Source organism: Aspergillus tubingensis (genome assembly GCF_013340325.1).
Source record: "Aspergillus tubingensis WU-2223L DNA, scaffold_9, whole genome shotgun sequence".
In the NCBI taxonomy this organism is placed as follows: Eukaryota; Fungi; Ascomycota; class Eurotiomycetes; order Eurotiales; family Aspergillaceae; genus Aspergillus; species Aspergillus tubingensis.
In genome coordinates, this window is record NW_023336283.1 from 814,493 (window position 1) to 828,289 (window position 13,797).

General features: G+C 47.7%; 5 protein-coding genes and 2 non-coding genes across 7 annotated transcripts; 3 read left to right on the plus strand and 4 right to left on the minus strand.

Moving 5' to 3' along the window:
• Positions 1–1,604: 1,604 nt before the first annotated feature.
• AtWU_08356 (acid phosphatase PHOa) lies at positions 1,605–3,176 on the plus strand (the record flags this gene model as incomplete). Its single annotated transcript, XM_035503464.1, has 4 exons — positions 1,605–1,787; positions 1,842–1,986; positions 2,038–2,328; positions 2,380–3,176. The coding sequence occupies 4 exons, from the start codon at positions 1,605–1,607 to the stop codon at positions 3,174–3,176; spliced, it is 1,416 nt and encodes a 471-aa protein (XP_035359357.1).
• Positions 3,177–3,908: 732 nt separating this feature from the next.
• On the plus strand, positions 3,909–4,389 carry AtWU_08357 (pyridine nucleotide-disulfide oxidoreductase family protein; the record flags this gene model as incomplete). The annotated part of the gene is made up of 2 exons (XM_035503465.1): positions 3,909–3,935; positions 4,000–4,389. 2 exons carry the CDS (start codon positions 3,909–3,911, stop codon positions 4,387–4,389), a joined length of 417 nt encoding a protein of 138 aa, XP_035359358.1.
• A 260-nt stretch (positions 4,390–4,649) lies between these two features.
• On the minus strand, positions 4,650–4,765 carry AtWU_r46. Its single transcript, XR_004775228.1, has one exon. It is a non-coding gene; the product is annotated as a 5S ribosomal RNA (ribosomal RNA).
• Positions 4,766–5,384: 619 nt separating this feature from the next.
• On the minus strand, positions 5,385–6,335 carry AtWU_08358 (polysaccharide deacetylase; the record flags this gene model as incomplete). Its single annotated transcript, XM_035503466.1, has 3 exons — positions 5,385–5,518; positions 5,587–5,942; positions 5,995–6,335. 3 exons carry the CDS (start codon positions 6,333–6,335, stop codon positions 5,385–5,387), a joined length of 831 nt encoding a protein of 276 aa, XP_035359359.1.
• Positions 6,336–7,923: 1,588 nt separating this feature from the next.
• Positions 7,924–8,328, plus strand: AtWU_08359 (uncharacterized protein; the record flags this gene model as incomplete). The annotated part of the gene is made up of 2 exons (XM_035503467.1): positions 7,924–8,065; positions 8,120–8,328. The coding sequence occupies 2 exons, from the start codon at positions 7,924–7,926 to the stop codon at positions 8,326–8,328; spliced, it is 351 nt and encodes a 116-aa protein (XP_035359360.1).
• Positions 8,329–9,536: 1,208 nt separating this feature from the next.
• AtWU_r47 lies at positions 9,537–9,652 on the minus strand. Its single transcript, XR_004775229.1, has one exon. It is a non-coding gene; the product is annotated as a 5S ribosomal RNA (ribosomal RNA).
• A 1,106-nt stretch (positions 9,653–10,758) lies between these two features.
• Positions 10,759–12,777, minus strand: AtWU_08360 (class V chitinase; the record flags this gene model as incomplete). Its single annotated transcript, XM_035503468.1, has 6 exons — positions 10,759–11,189; positions 11,256–11,729; positions 11,819–12,157; positions 12,206–12,263; positions 12,322–12,449; positions 12,552–12,777. 6 exons carry the CDS (start codon positions 12,775–12,777, stop codon positions 10,759–10,761), a joined length of 1,656 nt encoding a protein of 551 aa, XP_035359361.1.
• Positions 12,778–13,797: the final 1,020 nt, after the last annotated feature.

Sequence of the window (13,797 nt, forward strand, 5' to 3'; positions counted from 1 at the left end):
AGGGTCTCTGTCAGTACAAAGAGTAAACCTTACTTTATATCGACGAGACCTTGCCTTCTAAAGCAGGCGCCTCGACGCGGACCCGGAGGGATCGCTAAAGATCAACTGATACCAGCGGTACCAGTAGCTTAACACATCCTAGTTACTCTATTTAAATCACAGTATTTCTTACTAGACTTGCCACCTGACTCGAAATAATGTCGACAAGTTTCATGGATATCTTGTGCAAAGTGCGCGCTGTGTGAGTGCCTGAGGCATTAACAGTTCCCGCCTCAGGCAGACATAGTCTAAAGTGGGGGTGGCAGGCACAACCAGCAGGAACAACGAAGCTAAAGATGCCATGGTCTCGGCATAGATACCGTGAAAGATAGTGATAAGCTATTTGCAACTGCGATAAGATCACTATCTTGAAGGGCAGAATGAACGGTTACCTGGATGCAACGTCGGTCTTCTTCGAAGCACAACGGCTGAGCTTTCTGAGAACCAACTTGGAGAGATATTTGCTTGTCCATATCCATTTGTCATACGAACAGATGGCACGAGGGGCAATCCCCAATAGGGAGTGCGCACGCGACAGCATGCCTTGAGTTCGATCTGCGATATGCTAGTGCTGAATTGCCCTAGCCGCTTTTGCTCGGGCTCCGTTTAAACCCGGTGATTTTGTGAACATGGTGGACCAGGGTAGGATTCGAATGTCTTGAAAAAGCGCATGGACAAAGGCTTGTCCAATTGTATGTAAGCTGAAGCTAATCAGCGTTCCACTGTGTGTCTACACTAGTAGGATGCTCATGTACATTCAATTGCTGAAGGGTATTCGAAGCAGTCTTCGCTACCTTTTCGGGATATGGAGGAGATGCCGAGATGTTGGTGCAGAAAATAGTCACATGTGCATTTCTTCTAACCACTTGGAATAGAGCAGCGGCTGAAAGGATTGAGTCCTTTGATACTCGTCTCCTTGACTAACAACATCTCCGGAGTCCGCCGGGTTGCGACCGGGCTGGATGAGGGTATCAGTCTTCCATCTTTGCGCGTTTATCTCCGCCAGATGAGAGTGGCGGGCACGTGGGATAAGCCGGGCCACATCCACCCATCCGTGAAGCTTGGTGAGCTTGGTCGAGGGCGAATACCACAAGGCTGTCTCATTCAGGGCTGAACATATGGTGTGATTGTGCAAGTCGTTCGAAGTCCAGCAAGCACGCGCAGCGGACAGCCATTGCAATTGGGTAGGGTGGAAGGGGTGTTGCTGGAAACCCCGAAATTGAAGCCTTGAAAGTGGGTGGAGAGAGACTCCACCGCGATCCAGTCGGAGTGGATCAATGGATGAAGCCCCCGCTTGGTTATCCTTCGATTGTCACTCGCTCTTCCTGCCGGCAGGAACGTGAAGTAAACCCCATTTCTGACTGGCCCGCGGGGTTAAGGTACTGCTAGTCCGTCCCTGGTAGTAGTAAGTAGGGACCTTACTAGATAGTATTCCACCACGGTCGCATCGGCCGATATGCCGCCCAGTGTGCACGAGGCACTGCAGGATAAAAGGACGATATGCCCTGAAACTTGCAATGAAAGCCTAGGAAACTTTTTCTCACTGTTTTTGAGCACCTCTTCCAATGGCTTCTGTGACTGCGCTCCTCACTCTGGCCGGGCTGGCCGCCGGTGCCACCATCACCACCACAGAGCCTCCGCTTGCCGCTATTCAAAGGGCTCAGGCGACCACGTTGCCCCAGACCTGGACTTCCAATGTCACTGGCAAGTCCTTCGACCGGTTCTACCAGATTTGGCTGGAGAATGTCGTAAGTATCCATGTGTTGTCCCATGCTATGTCGCAATACTCATAATTAGTCAAGGACTACGTCAATGCTGCCAATGACACCAACCAGCAGTGGCTGGCTAGCAAGGGTATTACCCTGGTCAACTACTACGGTGTTGGCCACACCTCGCAGCCCAATTACTGTGCCTCAGTGAGCGGAGACAACTATGGGATGGACAACGGTAATGCTAATGCATCCCGGAAGCCGACCCAATGCTAATCATCCGCGGCAGACAACTTCCATGACATTCCTTCCAATGTCTCGACACTGGCGGATCTGCTCAACCCCAAAGGTATCTCCTGGGCACACTACCAGGAGCACTTGCCCTACCCCGGGTTCCAGGGGTACAACTACTCGAACCAGAAAACCGGCGCGAATGACTACATGCGCAAGCACGACCCCTTGGTTATGTTTGACAAGATCTCTAGCAATGACACTGCTTTGCGCCTCATCAAGAACTTTACCAGCTTCGAAGAGGACATGAAGAACAAAGTGCTCCCTCAGTGGGCTTTTATCACCCCTAGTGCGTTCCTCTTAATTTCCTCTACACGTTGTACATACTAACCCTAGTCAGACATGACCAACGACGCTCACGATACCAACATCACATTCGGATCCAAGTGGTTGCGCAGCTTCGTTGAGCCTCTCATGAACAACACCTACTTCTGGGACAACACTCTGCTGCTGTTGACCTTCGATGAGACCGAGACCTACGGTGTTCCCGAGTCGGAGATCTACAACGACCGCAACCGCGTCTTCAGTATTCTCCTCGGTGGTGCTATCCCCGAGCACCTCATCGGTACCAAGGATGAGACCGTCTACACTCACTACTCCACTCTGGCCACCGTCGAGGCAAACTGGGGTCTTCCTTCCCTGGGTCGTTGGGACTGCGGTGCCAACATCTTCAGCTTCGTCGCTGACAAGGTCGGCTACACCAACTGGGACGTTGATCCTACCCATCTCTACATCAACCAGTCTCTGCCCGGTCCCCTGGAGCAATGGGGCTACTCCAAGTACCGTGCTAACTGGCCTATTCCTACCACCAACGACACCTGCTCTGCCGGAAATGGTATCCTGCAGTCCGTCATTGACGCCTACAAGGGCCAGAACCCGACCTACAACTACACCGCTCCCTTCCCGTATGATGCTTCATACGGCCTGGATGTGAACATTCCCTACAGCCGTAACGGCACTACTTATGTGTCTGGTGTCAACACCACCGGCGTCGTTGGTTATGATACCAACACTACTACCTCTTCCTCATCCAGCTCGGCATCGTCTTCCGCTGCCGTTAGCGCTGGCTCTGCCATGACCATGCCTGCTGCTGGCTCGGTTGTTGCCATGTTTGCCGCTATCGTGGCTTGGTTGTAAATGAATCGTGGGAGGTGGTGTTGACTCTGTGTCGACAGAAAAAGATCTTTGTTAATAGTTTGTTGATTTGTTCTATTTCTACTACGAGCCATGAGTGATGTTAGATGCCATCGTTGGATGTTGATATGACTCAATGCTATGTATATACACTACCCTGAATGATAGTCCGCAACTCTCCTAGTCAGTTGCTGGGCACACGGTTTACATAACTCTGGATACCAATAGTCTACACGAATACAGAACCACTAACAGTTCCAGTAAGGGAATAAAAAAATTAACAGAAGTAAGATACAGGGCACCGAACCATACATGACAGGACGCCTAATCTGACATGCGTACGGCCACCATATCATTGCTAACTACAAAATTTCTTTCCCGTGCATTACCAATCGGAATATTGGGGAACTATCATTAGCGGGAAGACGTCTTGACCATAATGCATTTCACCTCGTCGTGATTGCACCTGTTTCACTTTTCCCCAAACATGCATATCTAGTTGCAAGCCACTCAATCTTACTGGCTTTAATCGTGCAGAAACACGAAGAGTGGTGTGGATACCACATTAAATCCGCTCTGCTAGATAGTATTTCCACCACAAGCCCAACCACAATATTTCTGGTTACAAAAAGTATATAAGTAGTATCAACACACCCTCTACATGCCACTCGAATTTCACCCCACCTCACTCTTCCTCCACAACCTCAGCACTTCACCCCACCTACCACGCCCATCATGCCCATCAACTTCCCCTCCTTCAAGGTAGACTCCCACCTCCACAACCCCACTAACGCTTAAACCTGACAACAACCACTAAACACAGCAGCTCTCCCTCTCTACTATAACTACCCTCCTCCTCCTATCCATCCCACCAACAACAGCCTACTTCTACAAATACCCTGCCCTCTTCGTCTACAAAGACACCAACTGCACCGATATCTCCTTCTCACTGGTTTACCCCAGCCTGGGCGACTGCAACGGCGGGTACTACAACTACGCGGGCTCATTCCAGATGTTCAATATTGACGCCGCATATACCTGCAACGACAGTGACACGACACTTACGTTCGAAATGTATAATAGTTCTGGAACAGGCTGTGGCGATGAGAGTGATTTGTTGTTTAGACAGCCTGTTACGGAGGAGTGTACGGCTGCGGATGTGGAGAGTCCTGGGCCGCTGGAGATGCCGGTTTGGTTTGAGTTGGGCTGTATGTAATAAAAATTGTTTGGGGGAGGAGGGGTGGATGTTAATCTCATTTTTGTACATACAATGATGAGTTGGTACGGGTAAAGTCTATTTCTTTCCGCCCGGATATTCATATACGTCGCTGTATGGAGGGTTAGTTGCTCGTAGATGACTGCCGATAAATGTATAATCATGACAACGGGCACAATTCTGTCTAATCAAATAACCAAAATAGGCTTCGCCCACAGAAAATCAAAAGTAACAATAAAAAGTAAAAGTAATAAGTAAAATACATACAACAGAAGGGATTCGCTGGTGGTCACCCACCCAACTACTAACCTCCCGGCGTGTGGCTTGAGTACGGCTGAGCGAACGGGAAGCCCTATTTTCCACACCCTGTGGTCGTATGTACCATATCAATGAATAAAGATGATTATATTGATTAGAAGACCAAACTTTTCTTTCATAAATTCTAATGATCAAGGTGGGTTTCATCCAGTTCTAAGACCAGAGTGTAGTGTGATCTCCTGTCTATACCTGGAGTTCAGCAATTTTCAATGCTTGCTTGTGTTGTTCGGAAGATTCTCCAGGGCACGGAGTCGAAGGGTCTCGTACTTACCACCCGAATTATGTCTTGCATGCGTGTCCCTCCATGAACCTCCATTTTATGGAAGAGTCACCATGAAAACGTAGGACTCCCATCTACTTGGATAGCCGCACTGTTCAGTCAAACTGCCTCGTGCTTGATTAAATATATACTGTAATTCTTTTGTATAGGCCGGGATAGCACTAGAACAAAAGACGGTCTCGCTTTCATTAAAGTTGCTAAGCCTGCATGCACACTCGGGTAAATCTAAACTCCATTCTCGGAATGTACGTCCTATGTGCTGTGCTAGATAGGCTGACATGACCTCAAAAATCCGGAAAGAATTTTCGCTGAGTTGTCCGATGATGGCACAAACTTGAACACTGGTCTCACGAAGGATAAACAGGTCATTGTACCTTAGTTCTGAAACTGCCTACCCTCAAAGGAACGTCTTGATATAATCCTCGCCAGCCTCTGCCTGATTTTTCAACCGAGATGATGCCCCGGAATCATCACATGTTCGATACCAGCTTTCTGGGTCGTCATCACCCAAGCACTCCCCAACCGTAACCGCTATTGATCATCAGCTACCTACTGTACGATGCTGATGTAAGACAGTTATTAGATATAGAACACCATACCTTTGAGACCATATTCCTGGAGAAGTTGCAACATCATCTCGGTCAAATTCTCCACAGTAATCTCCACAGGATCATGAGCTAAGAGAATCGAACGCTTTTCATCCACTCCATTGCTGAAGCGTTTAAAAGCTCCCTTGGCTGTAGCATTTCCCTCAGTGTCACCGACGATCAGGTCTGTGACGATGACATGATAATCCTGGAGAATGTCCAGAACGTTATCATCATATGCCAAATACGGTGGTCTCATATACGTCGGGCTGCGTTGAATGAGATCGCACAGTTTGTCATCAAGCTTTTCCATCTCGCCTCGGATGTCAGCTTCGGATGCTTCATCCAAGCGTAGTTTATGATCCCAACTAATAAGTAAATCAGTCTTGATGTTAACAGCTGTGGGAGACCTTCACTGACGTATGAGACCCAATTTGGTGTCCTGATTCTATCTCTCGTTGCAAAAGCGGTGCGTAATCGTCGATATTAACACGGTTTATGCCATTCACGAAGAAAGTGGCTTTTGCATCATATTTATCAAGGATGTCTAGGAGATACTCGGTGTAAGCGTACGGTCCGTCGTCAAAGGCGAGGGCGAATGTGCCTTCCACGGTGCAGCTTAGGATATCCGTCTTATCATAGGGGAGGGAAGAGGCACCAACGCTCTGGGAGCGGGGAAAATCTTGATGTGCTGGAGTGGTCACGGAGAGTCCAGCAAATGCACCAAGTGTGAGAAGTGAACCAATCCCCATTGCATTCATGGTTTTTTGAGGGTTTGTGATATGTTGGTAAGAGGAGATTTAGTTTTGTTATTTTGAGCTTGGAGATAGAGCGAAGTCCACGAAGGCTCTCTGGGCAACTGGGAAGCCATCCTTTTGTATCCCAATTTGATCAACTTCCAATTTACAGTCTTCCATATTCAGCGGCTGTGGACTAGCTGATGTTTCGTTCGTTGGCATATTGTAGCACGTCATGATGATTCGCAACACATCACCAGAGGCATACAATTGTGTTTTATTAGCAATATAATCACAGTCCACTGCAGGGCTTAGCGTATTGGAAGAGCCAAGATTTGATCCTGTATCTAACAATTTTTCTGGTTGGTTGGCCGATAGTGTCATTGAGCAGCTGTCCCATGGAAGTAATCGATCTGGTGTGACAATGTAGCACGTGACTCGATAGAATGCATGCCTAAATTTGATGTCTGATATTATTTCGCCACGCGACGGTTCCGCACTAGTAGACACCTTTCATCATTAATTTCCAAATTATATCCAAGCAAGCATTCTGTCAAGAACCTCGTAATACCACTGTTGCATGCGGTCAAGTGTACGTTAAGCGGGACGCAATAGTCTTTGGTAGTTGAACGGTCTCTCAGGTAAGTCACTGCATTCAGCTTGATGGGCCTGTGATTGTTCGTCGCATCTGGTTGCAGCTACAGTGACCATGGTTGAAGAAGATGTTAGTGGCTCTAGACCCTTCGGACGTTGCAGGAACTATATCCGAACCATAAAGAACAATGTACTTGTCGTAGGACGAACAGCCCATCTTTCAGGGATGCTTGATCCATGGACACTATACAAGTGGAAGTTTAAAACAGTGTGAGGGGTTCTATTGCTTACAGGTTGTAGCAGACGCGGCATACCGGCGGGCGCCGCGGACCCTGAGAACGTTGGCTGAAATCGATAAATATAAACTTGGAGCTGATCCCTTACGAAGCCTGGCGTTCTAATATAAGGTAATATTCCCATCGGCCAAGTATAGGTAGCACTGTGCTTTACTTGGTGGAGCGTTGCAATGGTACAGTATGAGACAAAAGGTGACGACTTGATTGGGACATCATTTGGCAAAACTAATTCGGTGAATCGCTGTTCAAATGAATATCTGGTAGCTACACAATACTATGGTTCTGCTTTCGTCTGGTCCTGATTAAACAATAATATCTATGATGCGGCATTACGCTTGATTAAGGTCTACTATGTTGTAGCCCATCATAGTGTACACAATTTGCAAAAAATAGTTGCTGCCTTTTTATTGGCAGGAACACCTCTTATACGCGTCATGATATTAGAAGTCACCAATACTTGCCTCGAAAGGTAATCTATTGCGTGCTGAGTCCGTCTGAAAACAGCAAGACGCCACTGTGAGTGACAGGATGGTCTAGGTAAACCAGGCAATTGATGTGAACAATACTTTTCAAATAAGTCATGAAGTCATGGACAAGAATCATACTGACCCTTTCAATGGCGATAAATGCCCAGGTATAAAGATGACCTGTCCTCTAAGCCCTCTATTCCCAATGCAACTCTTCAAGATTCATGATAGCAACACTTGCATTACTTGAGAACAATGTCTGACTCAGTGGGCCACCGCATTAAGGACGACAGCCTTGAGGGAAAGAGCCTCCTTCACTATAAGGGCCTTAAAAGTGATGACACCTGGACGGAAGATCAGACAATCGATCTGAACAACTACTTCGGAGATTCGGACGGTAGGATCTACCCAGTATAGTATGGACTGAAGACTCATAGATTGACACTATCAGGGTGGTTCACGGCCGATAATTCCGGGTATGCCGAGAGGGCGGAAGATGCAGATGAGATACGCGAATATGTTACAGCAGCACGTCCGAGCGAGCCCAAACTTCGGGCACACCTATATAGAGATGACAACAAAACCACCAGATTTCAGGGTGTTACACTTGACGACTTTTTCGAAGTAGACGATGATGGCATACTGGAACGCGTCTATTGATGGTGGGATTTGACATCTATAGCCTTTGCCGAAGCGCACTGTGCTGCAGGCTGTTCTTCTTCATCCTCGGTCACACAGTATATCAGTATAGGATTTTGTGCCCTTGTTTCAACGTGCCCTTGTTTCAACGAATTTCCCTATCAATGCTAATGCAGGGGTATGACGAATGAATAAATGAAATTTAGATATACACGTGTATTGCAATTGTATGGGATCTAAGACAAGTTGCTCAAATTGCTATGTGAACATTGTCCAATAACTGCGCCGTGGGTGCGTGCCAAGACACGGTTATATGCTCCCTTAATGTCTATGAATGTAGAAGGTAGACCGGCTCGGGCATCTCGTGGTGGGTCCCGCTCGCCACAGAAACTCAATCGGGTAACACAAATACCATCATGACTCTGAAGCGAGGTTACAGTGCAATCTTTGGGGCGAAGGAAAAAAGGTTACTGAGGTCAATATTGAAATTCGTTGCTTTGATTCCAACCTATAATACAATTCTCCGACAGAGATCAGGCATGCAAACTATGTCCATACCATGAGTTCTAGTCTGTTCTTAGCATAGCGGTCTGCGAACAATATGGGAAGGGAAGACAAGCGCCTGCAGAATTGACGCCTCTTAGGCTATGTCATGGGACGAACCAAACGTCATGTTAATAAAGCTTTGTGCAATAGAAAGGCTCTTTAAGTGGGTCAATTCCTGACAGGCCAACGTGCTCGTCATTCAAGTGCAATGGTGGCAGAAAAGACGAAGGAAAGCAAACGGGTCAGAATCAAGAAAATAGGTTACGAATTAGTTGATGACCCGCGGTACTGTCATTCATATTCTTATAGCCTGAGAATAACATCTACTATCTATACGAAGTTGAGACAACTAAAGACCTAGACTATGTTGCATGGAAGAGGTCATTTTTCTGCGCTTGATGCGACATCACTGCTGCACCGTCACAGGCATAATCCCGTTGGCATGCCTATTCCAGCCCAATACCCGGATGTCGAGGCAGCCATTGCAATGTTGAACTCGTGTCACTGTACCAGTGATGGAAAGTATCAAGGACCCTTCGCCGCCCTCACCATGGAACAGACAACGATCTTGCGAAATTTACGGCGGGCCTATATAAGAAAGGTCACAAAAGCTAGACCTGAGCGGCAGTACCACCAGAACCCCGATTGGCGCAAAAGAACAAAAAATAAAAAGAAATGAAGAATACATACAACAGAAGGGATTCGCTGGTGGTCACCCACCCAACTACTAACCTCCCGGCGTGTGGCTTAAGTACGGCTGAGCGGACGGGAAGCCCTGTTTTCCACACCCTGTGGTCGTATGTGCTAGAAAACTAGAAGATAGGACTTACATAGGAATCTCTCTACCCAAATTCCAGCTACATATCGAAAGGTAGGTACCGTTTGGGTGAAACGGGGGGCTAGGTGGCTAGGTATATCTAAGCATATAACCACAAGAACATGCTAGGTACGAAAGGACTAGCTTATTTTTACAAATCATTCAAAAACCTGCGTTGATCATTTGACATGATGCCATGGCGTCTATATATCTATCAACCACAGCTATAGAGCAGTTTGCAGCTTGTCGTCGATCTACCTCGAATATGGAGAGCCGTCATATACGTTCTGCAGTCATGAATGTGAACTCCAGCTTCTGAAGGTGTTACTTTAGTAGGTGCCATTTCAAGCAACTTCTCACCAACTTCACCCTCTAGTGACACAGCCTTTTGCCCGAGGAATCCCGCACATCGGCCGAAGATACCTCCAATGTTGTGGGTAAAAGTGATGAGATCATCACCAAAAAGCATTGGGAGAGCTCCTGGAAATTGAGAGCGCTTCTGGGTTGGCAGAGTAGGCGTCTATTAACAGGTCTGCGACGGCTAGTCTGCTGCTAGGGCCAAAGAGCTCTCGGAATGTTTCTGTCATATGAGCCAGCGACTCAAAGGCATAGGCGCCATCAGAGGAGAAGTCATAACGTGGCAGATAGTTCTAAGCTTCCCTTTATTCTTTACTATCTACACTATCCCTGAACGGCGTACGCAACTGCCTACCTCATTAGATTTGGTAGCCGCCACGAGCGACCCCTTGCACCAGACCTACAACCCCGACCAAATCAGATCCGAACAGGAGAAGATCTCTGCTAAAACTACAATAGTGCGATCGAATCCGAATTAGAAAAACTAAAATACCTTTTTAATTAGATACCCTGAACTTCCTTAGATAGAAGAGGGACAGCGAAAAGCATGTATCTAGAATAATCTTACTAAATCTATGTTTAAAGAATTGTCGAAAGAGAAATTCTTTAACCTTACAAATTAGAACAAATTAGACTTATCTACTTAGGCAGATTAGGGCCAGCTGTCGATCCTGGCACTGTAACCATATCGTCTGATTCCCCTTTTTGACCACTATCTTGTATAAGCTCACTTAGGTACAAATGTCTGTCAGGCACGCCCATGCCCCTTCGATATCAAAAGCTACCGTGTTTTCCGAATCATACCAGGTATTTTCTTCAGGAACAGGTGCCTTCTTGCAAACATATGAGCCATATTTGCTGACACTGCTTGAGCCCTTGATGTCATCGCCATCGATTGTGAAAGTCGAAGTCTGATCACAGAATGTTGCTTGACTTCCATCAACCATGCCACCCTGGTTCCACGTGCCTCGTATGGGCACGGCCGTTTCATCGCCCACGAGACTTTCCACCATAACCGCATTCCATTTCCCGTCATCCTCACATGTGAGTCCAATGGGACACTCAGAGGCTGACCAGTAGGTCATATACAGCGCAAAGCCCGTGGATGTAGACTGGGATGTGGTGCTGGTCGTCGTCGGCGTGATGGTGGAATTTGTCAGGGCTGGAGTGACATCACAGACCAGGAAGGTGGTTTTGGCTTGATTAGCCTTTGTGGACAATCACACACCATATCCTCCATCACATGAGCAGTAGGAGGAGGAGCTGGTGCTTTTGATATCACAAGAGGATGCTGAGATAGCAGTGGCGGTATTTTTTGGAGACGTCGTCACAGCGGGCGCTGTAGCTGATGCAGTCATGGTGGTGCCACTTGTCACGACAGGATCCATGCTAGTGTATTTTGGGTTCAACCAGGATGCCACGGATTCCGCATCGGATGTCATGGCATCATCGGAGGCCTCGAGTAATATGAGTGGCAGCGCGTCTGCGTCCACAGTGCCAGGTGAGAAACTAACGAACCCGGTAGGCTCACAGCTAATTGTCAACGAACCGCAGAGGGTGGCGCAGGATGTCGATGCTCCGTCGGGACAGGCATAGTCACAAACAGTTGTGACGGAAGGCGTGGCAGTTGCGCTGCATGCCTCGGAAGCTGATGTCTCCTCTTCGTCGGAGCCACCACCACCTCCTTCCTGAAGACATTTCCCTAGAAGCGTAATAGAAAATATGTCAGCGTCGTGCACGATGGGCGAACTATGATATAGGTGTTTGGTTGTTGAACACAGTTTGACTTACCAGCTCCGCATCCAGGGCCATAACCGAGAAGACCACAGCCTCCTCCGCAGAATCCTAAGCCACAGCCTCCATCACAACCGAAGAATCCACATGCACCCCCACAACCAAAGAGGGCACAATCGATCTTTCCACAACCAGTAGTGTCGCCGCCAGAACTACATCCTCCATTTGAGGGTACTTCCCCGTCGGAGTATGTGAGTACAGGAATAGTTGTTCCAGGGGGTTGGACTGATGTCGCTGTCGGCTGTGGCGCCACAGTAATAATATGCGAATTGTCAAAGAAGGTCACGGCAATGGGTGTGTATGAGGTGGTGCTCGTAGCTTTAGCGACAGCGACGCCTGACATGGGTTAGAATTAAGCCAATCATCGAAACAGTCAGGACTCACAGTAATATTCATCACCCCAAAGTCCCGAGCAGTCTGATTTTGCCGCCGGCTTCCATTCCTAATAAGAATGCTCAGTATGGATGGTTCTATATTTTTTCTAGTTACGCATAACTTACGATGAATTGTGCAAGTGTGATGTCGTGTGCAGTTGCAATGGCAGCGCATCCGTCGTTGGCGATTGCTTGATAGAACTCCGTACAATCGGAAACAATTCCACTCTGAACAGCAGCAGGTGTTGTAACGGCTGGTGCAGTAGCATTTGCCGTTGATGTCGTGGTGGTAAAAGTGGCACTTTAATCGGTATGGAAAAGGGGGAAAGTAGCTTCGGTTTGTGGCAAAGTCAGACCAAAGGTTGGTGGAGCAATGCTCTGCATGGGGCTCAAGTAGGCATTTCCGCCAGATTCCGCCACAGTGATAGGCCATAATGGTATCTCGCTGATAGTGAAGGGAGCAACGGTGATTGTAGTGGTCTTGGTCAATGTGGCCCCACCAGAGCTTGATGCAATGGTAGTCTCGTATGCTGGCCAGTCAATCGTTATCGGAGTCGCTAGTGGGATTGGGGGCAGGATCATAGTGCAGGGTGGCTCGCAAGAGATCTCCTGGGTTGCATTTGACCACAGGTCAGGTCCGATATATATATCTTCACTTCCTCCATTGGAGCCGTCGTCACCGGGGAAAACAACAGAGGCTCCGGTAAGTCCATCTGTTGGAAAGGGAAAAGTCAGAAAACTCAAGCCCTCTTGAACGATCTTGGGGGTGGTCAACTTACTGGTTGCTGTTCCGTCACGATTACCATGTGTCCATATAGCTTCACTCGGGCTAGAAGAAAGGATTCACTTAGCGCTTGGCGGTCAAAGGAAAAGATCATATCCGACGGAACACCACTAGGGGCAGCTCTGTCAACGCCCGGTACTTTGATGCATGAGCTAGCACACTTGGTCACGAAACGAGGTGAGTTAACCTTCTGCTTTTGTTGCAAACTTGGAACTCTATAACTGATACTCATGAAATGGTTAAAGTTATCACCGATGAGACGGTCAGCAGTAATGGGCAAAAGGCTTACTTTCCTTCAAATGTGGCTAAACTTGCCGAGGAATCAACAGCCAAAGCTGTCAAGAATGCTGATAGCTATACCTGGTTTGCCACTGCTATGTACCTTGATCAATGTGACTGGTCACGACAGATCTGCGCTCAGAGCACCAGCACATCAACTGTCGCTAAGCGATCAAACAATCAAACCAGCACTGATAAGCCACTGATGCGAAGATCAAACCGACGGACATTTCTCCCTTGTCTATTGACTGGTTTGCAAGATGATCTAGAGTAAGCAATGTTTGCTGTGGTGAATGCACAAAGGGTGATTTGAGGAGGCGCTAGCGGAGGCGCCATAAGTAGGTATTGAAGTTCGTTCAAGAAATGCCGGGGTGTACCAGATGTGGTGTTATAGAAGCCAAGTTAGGTTGATAGATGTCAAAGCCCGTTCGATTCTGCTCTCAATCTATCTTTCCACATGTCGAAATGTAACCTCTGCCCTCATTATCTGTTTGCATCTTCTTCATGTCCCTCTGCTTCTCTCCCAGCGATTCGGCATG